The sequence below is a fragment of the Parus major genome, chromosome 25LG2, assembly GCF_001522545.3.
Source record: "Parus major isolate Abel chromosome 25LG2, Parus_major1.1, whole genome shotgun sequence".
NCBI classification, from domain to species: Eukaryota; Metazoa; Chordata; class Aves; order Passeriformes; family Paridae; genus Parus; species Parus major.
The window spans coordinates 78,442-89,117 of NC_031794.1; the positions used below are offsets into that span (position 1 = coordinate 78,442).

At 53.6% G+C, this 10,676-nt stretch overlaps 2 protein-coding genes across 2 annotated transcripts in view; both read left to right on the top strand.

Moving 5' to 3' along the window:
* The window catches only part of LOC117245520 (keratin-associated protein 16-1-like), a 3,226-nt gene extending 2,185 nt beyond the window's left edge, over positions 1-1,041 (top strand). Inside the window, exon 2 of the mRNA XM_033519775.1 lies at positions 4-1,041. Coding sequence (XP_033375666.1) covers positions 4-1,041 — 1,038 coding nt within the window. The remainder of the gene's footprint in view (positions 1-3) is intronic.
* A 6,249-nt stretch (positions 1,042-7,290) lies between these two features.
* Positions 7,291-8,145, top strand: LOC107214668 (proline-rich protein 9-like). Its single transcript, XM_033519832.1, has one exon. It carries the CDS (start codon positions 7,332-7,334, stop codon positions 7,830-7,832), a length of 501 nt encoding a protein of 166 aa, XP_033375723.1. The 5' UTR covers positions 7,291-7,331; the 3' UTR covers positions 7,833-8,145.
* The last annotated feature ends 2,531 nt before the right edge of the window (positions 8,146-10,676 follow it).

Consider the following 10,676-nt stretch of genomic DNA (forward strand, 5'->3'; position numbering starts at 1 on the left):
GAGGTCACCAAGTGCGTCACCACGTGCCAGGATCCCTGCTGTGCCACCAGGTGTGTCACCAGGCGTGTGGACCCATGTCACAAGGAGGTCACCAAGTGCACCACGACATGCCAAGATCTGTGTTGTGCCACCAGGTGTGTCACCAGCTGTGTTGATCCCTGCTGCCAGGAGGTCACCAAGTGTGTCACCACGTGTGTGGACCCATGTTGCAAGGAGGTTACCAAGCGTGTCACCACCTGCGTTGATCCCTGCTGCCAGGAGGTCACCAAGCGTGTCACCACGTGTGTGGATCCATGTTGCAAGGAGGTCACCAAGTGCACCACGACATGCCAGGATCCGTGTTGTGCCACCAGATGTGTCACCAGCTGTGTTGATCCCTGCTGCCAGGAGGTCACCAAGTGTGTCACCACGTGCCAGGATCCCTGCTGTGCCACCAGGTGTGTGGATCCCTGTTGTCAGGAGGTCACCAAGTGCACCACGACATGCCAAGATCCGTGTTGTGCCACCAGCTGTGTCAATCCCTGCTGCCAGGGAGTGACCACGTGCTGCCAGGGGGTGACCAGGGGCGTCACCACCTGCCAAGACCCCTGCTGTGCCACCAGGTGTGTCCCCACCTGCCAAGACCCCTGCTGTGCCACCAGATGTGTCACCACATGCCAAGACCCCTGCTGTGCCACCAGGTGTGTCCCCACCTGCCAAGACCCCTGCTGTGCCACCAGATGTGTCACCACCTGCCAAGACCCCTGCTGTGCCACCAGGTGTGTCACCACGTGCCAAGATCCCTGCTGCCAGGGCATGACCACCTGCACCACCCCGTGCCAAGACCCCTGCTGCCAGGGCGTGACCACATGCTGCCAGGACGTCACCAGATGTGCCATCAGCTGCCAAGACCCCTGCTGTGCCACTCCTCAGGGCCGCGGGGGCGTCCAGGTTGTCACCAGGTGCTCCGACTCCTGCTCCACCACCTGCGTCACCCAGACCTGCCCCATCTGCGGCCAGCGCTGCCCCGTCTCCTGCTGCCCGAAATTCCGGGCTCCCTGAGGGGATCCCGCTCCCCTCGGGGGGTTTCCCCGTGGAATCTCCAAGGGAAGAGTAAATCCTTAATTTTTCCTGGCGTTCTGCCTCGTTCCTGCTGTTTTTAACCTCAAGAAAGCGCCTTTCCTCGTGGGATGTAACCGAGCGATTTTGTGCCCCCGGGATTGCTCCCCGGGAGAAAGAATCCGCAGTTCCCCCTCGCAGCGGAGGAATTCCCCTCTTCCTTCTTCCCCGTGATCCTTTTCCTTTCCGTGTCTGAAGCAATAAAAGAAACGATCTTGGCATCGGCCTCGTGTATTTCCTTCTCTTCCCTTTTATCCTTTTAATTCCTTTCCTAAAATCCCGATTTTTGTAAAAAGAAAAATAAATGCTTGGGAAAGGTCTTGCAGGGATCATGGAATGTTCTGGGATGGGACACACGGGGATCATCAAATCCAGCTCCTGGCCCTGCCCAGGACATCCCAAAATCCCACCGTGTCCATGGGAGCGTTGTCCTGGTGGGTTTGGGATGTGGTGACTGTTCCGTCAGCGCTCCCACATTCCGGTGGGAAGAACCTTTTGCCAAAATCCCTCCCAATTCCCAACCCCTGGCACAGCTCCAGCCCTTCCCTCAATCCTGACACTGGCCTGATATCCCAGATCAATCCCAGATCAATGGCTGATAACCCAGATCAATCCCAGATCAATCGATGATATCCCAGATCAATCTATGATATCCCAGATCAATCCCAGATCAATGGCTGATATCCCAGATCAATCTCAGATCAATCTCAGATCAATCCCAGATCAATCCCAGACCAATCCCAGATCAATCCCAGATCAATCCCAGACCAATCCCAGCTCAATCCCAGACCAATCCCAGACCAATCCCAGATCAATCAATCCCAGCTCAATCTCAGCTCAATCCCAGCTCAATCCCAGATCAATCCCAGCTCAACCCCTGATCAACCCCAGATCAATCCCAGCTCAATCCCAGATCAATCCCAGCTCAATCCCAGACCAATCCCAGCTCAACCCCNTCAATCCCAGCTCAATCCCAGATCAATCCCAGCTCAATCCCTGATCAACCCCAGATCAATCCCAGACCAATCCCAGATCAATCCCAGCTCAATCCCAGATCAATCCCAGATCAATCCCAGATCAATCCCAGCTCAATCCCTGATCAATCCCAGACCAATCCCAGACCAATCCCTGATCAATCCCAGCTCAATCCCAGACCAATCCCAGACCAATCCCAGCTCAATCCCAGATCAATCCCAGACCAATCCCAGCTCAATCCCAGCTCAATCCCAGATCAGTCCCAGCTCAATCCCAGACCAATCCCAGACCAATCCCAGATCAATCCCAGACCAATCCCAGCTCAATCCCAGATCAATTCCAGATCAATCCCAGATCAATCCCAGATCAATCCCAGACCAATCCCAGCTCAATCCCAGCTCATTCCCACACTCTGACAAAACACCCGGAAAACCCCAAATAAAGCGGAACATCCCAGCTCTCCCTCCGATCCCAAACCCCCGGTGCGGGTCAGGACCATCCCAGGAGATTCCCGAGGAAGGAGAACGGCCCGGGGAGGCTTCGGGGAGCAAATCCCGCTTGGAATTCGGGCGGGAGGAGCGGGGGCGGCGGCAGACGGGGTGGAACCGTCTGGAAGCCGCCACCATCTCCTCCAAAGATGCCCCAAGGGCTTGGTGACAACCTCGGAGCTCCTCTGTTCCCTCCTCTCCGTGGGGAGAACCTCTCCAAAACGCCTCGAAAATTCCTTTCTGGAATTCTCTGCGCCAGAAAGTTTCCTCCACCCCTGCTCCCAAGTCTCTGTTTTCTGGGAAATAAAATGCAGGTGGGAAAATAAATCGGTTTTGGGTTAGTTTTTCCCTTCTGGCGTGGTATTTAATCCTTCAGATGTCTGTAAAATTCAGATTTAAATCGTCTCGGAGCAGCAGAGAGCAGAAACACAATTTCCAGGGTTAAAAAAAATCCAAATCCAGACGGGAATTCTCCCTGTGTGAACACCTGGATGTTTATTCCACACCTGTGGAATTAAAACAGGCAGAAAAATCACTGCTCACTGCAAGAAAATGTTGTAGGATCGCTCTGTGGGGTGAAGTTCTCCGAGCTCTAAAATTTCCACGGAGATCAAAGCAATTTTATCCACAAAATTAAAAATATATCCAGAGGAAATCCAGGGATTTTTCCTGAAGAAAAAAGAGAAAAATCAAAGATATAAAAGAGGTGAGGAATTAATTTTTTGGTTTGTTTTTTTGGGGGGGGTTTTTTGTCTGGTTTTTTTTTTTCGTGTTGTTTTTTTTTTTTTCCATAACCACAGCCAGTTCCTCCTTCCCAGATTTAATTACCCGGGTGCTAATTGTCATTCTTCCCCGAGCGCTCACCTTCCGGAGTAAACAGGAAAAGAGTCTGGAATGGTGGGATTTGGGTTCCTCCTCGTGGCTGGATCCAAATCCTCCCTCGGGCAGGAGCCGCTCACGTCCATGTGAGGCTCAGTGTCCTCTTCTCTCACCCTCCCGGCATCCCAAAAATTCCAGGATTCCCGGAGCCACCTGGCTCCGACCCTCCCGGGACCTCGTGGGAATGAGGAGAGGGGAAAGCTGGGTCTGATGAGGGCCCGGGAGGTTTAATTGTGACCGGGAGTGGAGGGATGGGGCGGGAAAATGGGGAGAATCCCTGATTTCCCTGGGAATCGATGGAAATATGCAGGAAAAAATTCCTTTTCTTGCTTGGGAAATGGGAATCACGCAGGGGGTTGGAGCTCGACGCCGTGTCCAGCTCTGGACAATCATGGGAAAATGGACAAGGAGGGGTTGGAGCGTGGCCAGGGTTGGGAATGGGGATGGAGCAGCTGGAGAAGGGTCTGGAAAATCCTGAGGGAGCTGGGGGGGCTCAGCCTGGAGAAAAGGGGGGATCCAGGGGGAATTTTGGGCTCTTCCAGGGGGAATTTGGGATCTGATCCCAGGGAACTGGGCCGGGAAAAGAGGGAACGGCCTCGAGCTGTGCCAGGGGAGGCTCAGAGTGGGAAATTTGGGAAAATTCCTCCTGGAAAAGGGGAAAAGCCTCGGAAGGGGCTCGGGGAGGGTTGGATCCCATCCCTGGATGTGTCCGAGGAATTTCTGGATGTTGATCCGGGTCACCAGGCGGTCAGCGGACACATCTCAGACTCGATGCTGCGGGAGACCTTCCCCAAGCTCAGGGATTTTGGGATTCTGGGGAATCTTTGTCCCTCCAGCCCCAGATGGGGCTGGACCCTTGGAGCTGGGGTTATTCCCTCCCGGAATTCCCTCCTGAGCCGCTCGGGGAGGAGTCACCGTGGCCACCGGAGGACGTGGCTGCGGGGTCCTGACTCACCGGCACCAACGTGACGACTCCGAGGGCTCCAATTGCCCATGAACGTAATGGAGATTCCCAAATAATCCCCAATTAGGGATAACCACCCCACCCCCCTGACGTTCCCACCCGCTGGCAGCGCGGATCCCTTTACGTCTCCCGAATTAATCCGCCTTTGGAAGGCTCCAATTTCTCGCTAATCAAAGCTAACGAGGGGGTGTAAAATAACTCGGGGTGGAAAGGCGCAGGACAGGTCCTCAGAGATGGTTTTGAGGTGAGCCTGGAGCCTGAGGAGGTAATGAGGAGCCGTTCCGACCGGAATATGGGAAATTCCTCGGGAAGATAAGAGCTGGAAGCAGCTCTGGGGGGAAAATTTCCACACCCGGCAGCTCGAGGAGGAGAAAACGAGGAGGGATTCGTCTGCCTAAAAATCCAGCTCCCAAATCCCAGCCCTGCCGGGTGCAGTTTCTCCTCCCGTGGCAAAGGAGGTGTTTAAGACGAGCAAACCACACTCCGAGAATCCGAATTTATCCCTGGAAAAGCCTCCGGGGCAGCGGAGCCTCCGGAGAGGGGGCAGGAGCGGAGTCTGTGGAAAAGCTGAGCCACCAAAAGCCGTGGAGATCCGTCAGCTCCGGCTGGAATTCCTGGGAAGGAACCGGTGCTGACGCCTGGAATTCTCCGGGAGACTCCGGGTTTGGGGCATAAACAGGACGTGCTGCTCGTGCTGGGTTGGTTGGTTTTGGGTGTCTTTTTTTCCCCTGTTTAGCATTCTTGTGATGGTCACATTCCCACCTCCGTGACTGGAATACCTGGAAGAAACGTGGATTTTCTGTAATCAGCAAAACTTCAATAAAAATTGTATCCCGGGCCTAAATCCCACTTAAACTGGAGCCTTTTGTGCTTTTGTGGGAGGGAAAAACATCTTTAAAATGAGGATTATTATTGAAATGTTCCTCAAAGGAGCCGGAGTTGTGTCCCTGTTGGAATTTCCAAGCACGGATGGTTAATCCATGGAGAGGAGTGGGTTGGATGAACGAAATAATTTAATTTACCAGGAAAACAGGGACCTCAGGGTTTTGTGGGAGCGCTGGAGGATCGGTTGTGCCTTCCCATGAGAATTAGGACGGGCTATTTCTCATAGTAAATCCAATTAATTATCCATCTTCCCTAATAACAGCTGGAAAAACCCCAGCTATCAAAACCCGACATTTATGGAAATAAGGCCGTGGAAACGTCCCGGCACATTAAAACCCTTCCTAAAAACCAATTAATTCATCACCCGCTGGTTTGCTGGGTTGTTTTTTTTTTTTAATGACTCCACCATTCCCGTTGGGAATGACCGGGATGGGAGCGGGGCTGGCTCAGCATCACCTGCTTTCCTGGAAGAGGGCTTCCACCAAAAATTAGGATGCAAATATGCAAAGCATGTGGAGGTGGAGCCTGCCGGGGCAGTTTGTGGTCAGCTGTCCGTCCCCCTGGGCTCCCGCGCTTCCGGAGCTGACGCCACTCCGGCCGTATAAAAGGTTTGGATTTGGAGGCTCCCGCCAGTTCCTTTGGCTTCTCCGTCGCTCGCCAGGACCGGTGACCCGGTAAGTTCTCCTTGGTTTTATCAGGGAATTTTTATCAGGATATCTCGTGGAGAAGAGAGTTCATTCCGGGTGCCGGGAATGCTTCGCTCCCGTGCGTCTCTTCCGGGGATTTTCTTGGAATTGGGGATTTTTATTTAGGGTTTGGTCTGGATGGAGGAGCTTGGAGAAGTCACCTCCTCCGAAAGCGTGGCTGCCTCTCCTCCTCCCTCCTGCTTAATTTGCTCCTGCCTCGTTAAGGCTGGGAATTAAATAAATTAATGGATGCTGCGGAACAGCTCCCGGGACTTCAAACGGGATGGGTGGGAAGAGGCTTTATCCGGGAGGAGGGAGCTGCAGGATTCCTGTGGGCAAAGCCAGGGGAGACCTCTGGGAGAAGCCAGGAGGAGGAAACGAGTTGGGAATGGGCGCTGCAACCCTTCCCTCACCAACGGATGAGCCACGTTTATCCCCACCCCAAAAAAATTCCGGTGGCGTCCCAGGATCCGGAGGATCATCGGGATGGGAGAGCTGGGAATGTTCAGCCTGTGGAGACCTCAGCTCCAGGATCTGCAGGGAAGACTTGGAGGGAAAAGGGGGAAAGGGTTTGCACTGAAATAGGGGAAATTTAGGTTGGATCTGGGGACGGAACTGCGAGGCCCTGGTTATTCCAGGTTATTCCACGGATTCCACGTCCCTGGAAGCGTCCAAGGCCAGGTTGGACAGGTCTTGCAGCAACTCGGTCTGGGTTGGAAGCAGATGGTCACTGAGATCCCTCCCAACCCAAACCACGCCACGATTCCATGGGATGATGGCGGGGTTTGTGGCCTCTGGGCTTTGTGGCTGGGAATTCCCAGCACGGGGGACGGGCCCAGGTGGGTGGAGGATCCGAAAAGGAGGCGATAAACCCTGGAACATCTGCCCATGGATCTCAGAATAGCAGGAATTGAAGAATTTTTCTCTTCTGGTTTCTACTAAGTTGGACTCCGGGCAATCCCAGAGTAAAATTCAGGAATTATGGCTCGAGGATTCCTAATAGGTTCCCAATGAAGGAAGGGATTCTCTGGCAGCGTAATTCCATTAATAATTCCATAAATCCCCGGGATTAGCCCAGACCGTGGCGCTCACAACCCCAAGCTCACAGATTCGATCCCTGCAGGGGCCATTCCCTGGAGAGCTGGACTTGGTGAGATCCTTGTGGGTCCCTTCCAACTCCAGAACCCCGCAATCCTGGACACAGGCGGCTTTTCCCAACATTCCTCAGCCGAACCTTCCAAGACCTCACACCGTCGATAAGCACGGACCGATACCCTGACTTCCTCTTTTTTTTTTGTCTCTTTCCCAGCTTTTCCCCAGTTTTCTTCCCAAGCTTTTTCCCAGCTTTTCCCGAGGATGTCCTACTACTACGAGCAGTGCAAGCAGCCCTGTCTGCCCCCTCCCATCTGCCTGCAGAAGTGCTCCAAGTGCCCGGAGCCCTGCGCCACGCAGTGCGTCGAGGTCTGCCAGGCCCCCTGCGCCAGCCAGTGCGCCACCGCCTGCGTCCCGCAGTGCGCCGACGTTTGCGTGCCGCAGTGCGCCGACGTTTGCGTCCCGCAGTGCGCCGACGTCTGCGCCACCAGCTGCACCACCCAGTGCGCGGAGCCCTGCGTCCCGCAGTGCGTCGACGTTTGCGCCTCCAGCTGCGCCCCGCAGTGCGTGGATGTCTGCCCCGCCCAGTGCCCCACCCAGTGCCCCACCCAGTGCCCCACCCAGTGCCCCGCCCAGTGCTCCACCCAGTGCGCGGAGCCCTGCGTCACCAAGTGCGTGGAGCAGTGCCAGGCTGAGGTTTGCAGCACCAAGTGCGTGGAGTCGTGCGAGACCGTGTGCCTGGAGCCCTGCTCCCACCCCTGCTGATCCCGGCCCCGCCGAGCGGCTCCGGTGACCGCTGAGGAGCCCGAGCCGCGCGTTCCAGGATGGAAAACACGGCGCAGACCCATCGGCGACGCAACCAGGCTTCTCCTGCTCTGATCCTGCCACGTTCTCTTCCTCTTGGAAGACGTTTTCTCTCCCAGTGTTTCCCTGTGTTTTCACTCCTGCTCCTGCCGCGCCGGCGTTTTTCCTTGGGCGTTCCCGATGTTTTGGGAACCTCGGGAAGCGCTGTCAGCGGCTGGTGGTGGAAGATGCCGACGCTTTTCCCCTTCCCTTCTCCTCTTGTCTCTTCTCAGTCTTGTCAGTTCTCTTTGCAGCAATAAAAAAATGACCATCGATGGCACCAGGTGTCTTTTGCCTTTTTTCTCCCCGTTTCCACCTCCTCAGACCCCAAAACTTCTTCCCTAATTTCCGTTTTCAAGAGTGGCTGGGGAGGGGTTTGGTGCCGGAAGTAAAAAACAAAACATTTTAATATGGAGAAATTCCTTCTAATTCTACAAGGAAATCATCATCAATTATTTCCTGAATATTATTGATAGAAATCTGATTTTTCAGACAGAATTTTGGTCTTCACAGCTTGAGGCTTTGGGGGCAAATCCTAGAAACTGTTGAAAGGCGAATTTAAGTGGAAGAAAGCCTTAATAAAGGAAGAACTGAACACCTGGAAGGCAAAACTTTAAATAAATATAAACACACCTTTATTCTGGATAAGTTTGGAGCTGAAGGGTGACCCCAGAGGGAGTTAAAAACATTAAAAACCCCAAGTTTTGGAGATAAAGGTTGTGCCTGTGGCTTTCTTCACCTCCGTCTCCGTGCCGGCCACGCCATTCCCAGTCTGGGAATGCTGAAATCGCTCCCCACCCACCCCCTCATTAAGGGAAGGGTGGGGAATGTCTAATCTGGAGAAGAAAAGCGAGATATTTATATTCAGGGGCGTGCCAGCGGTGTTTCCAAATCTGTTTCCAAACCTTTTTAATGTGCAGGTGGGGAGGCGAGGAGCAGGCTCCTCTCGGTGTCCCTCGATGTCGACACCGGGAGGTGACAGCGAAAAAGGTGACACCGAAAGGTGACGCCCTCAGATGAGGGGGGGATCACGTCTGAAAATAAAAACCTGAGCGCAAAAAAAACAACCTGAGCACTCCTGAGGGAAAAACAGGAGAAGGAATTCCCAAAAAAAAAAATAGATGGGGAAAAGAGGAATTAGCACCTGAGGAGGGGAAAATCAGGAGCAGGAATTCCCCCCAAAAAATGGATGGGAAATGAGGAATGAGGACCTGAGGAGAGGAAAATCAGGAGCAGGAATTCCCCCCCAAAAAATGGATGGGAAATGAGGAATGAGGACCTGAGGAGGGGAAAATTAGGAGCAGGAATTCCAAAAAAAATAAAATGGGTGGGAAATGAGGAATTTGCACCTCGAATTCCTCCATGGAATTTGCGGATCCAGGCTCTGGAATGCCACTTCGGTGTCCTCTTGGAGGCCTGGAAGAGGTTGAGATCCTGAATGATGGAAAAAATTTAAATTTGGAATCACGTGGAGCTCCTCTGCTCCCTGAGTCACCTGGTTCTGGAGCATCCTCATCCCCATCCATCCAGCCACTGGAATTTTCCCCGTTTTCCCTGGGATCAGGGGTCAGGAGAGCACCTGGAAAACCCAGAGGAAGTGGCCTGTGGCCAAGCCCTGACGCACCAGCCGTGGTCAGCGCCAGGAATTGCTGGAATTCCCGGAATATTTGCAATAAGTTGGGGATATTTCATCAGGGTGGAGGTGGAGGAGCCTGGAAAATTCTCCTAATTTCTTGGGCAGGAAAAAGAAAAGTTTGATTCCTGTTCTTGGGATGGGAATTAGAGAAGGGAAACAGCAAAATCCAGAATCGTGGGGTTCCGAGCTGGGATCTGTTGTTTTTCCCAGGAGCTGGGAGTTGAGTTGGGAGAATCCCAACCCCTCTCGGATTTCTGGAGATCCCCCCAGCTGCTCCCCGACCAAAATCATCCCTAAAACTCATTCCTGAGTGGATCTGAGTTGTCCCAGCTGCCGGTTCCTGGTGGGATCTCAGCCTGGAACAGAGACGGGGAGAATTATTAATGAATTATTAATAAATCATTAATAAACTATCAACAAATTACCCGGCGATGAGCAGCCCTGGGTGTGCCCAGTCCCCCGCAGCCGGGAGAGGAGGGAATCTCTCCCAGACTTTGACTGAGGTCCAGGAGGTGGGAGCGGAGCCGGTTCCGGTTGTGAAAGATTCTGGTCACCGAGTTTAATCCGGAGTCATCGGCCCTTCCGCAGGGATATAAAAGCCGCTCCGTCTGGAGCCTCCACACCCGCAGCTGCTCCTCCTCAGCTCCCTCCTCCAGCAGGACGCTCCAGGTGAGTCCTTTCCTGCCCCTTTCGCCGCCCCGGGCTTGGAAAAAACGGGATTTTCTTTCCCAACCCCCAAAAAATTCCGCCTGCGGCGGGTGGGAAACGGCGTGGTGGAATTTTGGGGGGTTTTGGGGCTCTTTGGCTCAGAGCTCCGTGATTTTTTTTCCCCAGGCTGATAAGAATCCTGTGGATAACCAAAGGTTGGTGTCCATGGGCAGACGGTGGAAGAGATTCCCGGATTTCCAGGGATCCCGGCTCTGTTTCCTTGGATAAAATCCTCATTCCTCCTGAATTTCGTGGCTCTGGGTGTGGCTCCTGCTCTGGGGGGTCTCAGGGAGCTGGGAAGGGACGTGGTGGTTCCAAAAACCGGTATCAAATATTGGGATTGGCACCAAAAACTGGGAATATTATCAAATATTGGGAATATTATCAAATATTGGGAATATTATCAAATAATGGGAATATTA

What these genes read in the sequence shown, in the direction of transcription:
- LOC107214668 (XM_033519832.1), top strand. Translation starts at nt 7,332, where the DNA reads ATGTCCTACTACTACGAGCAGTGCAAGCAGCCCTGTCTGCCCCCTCCC.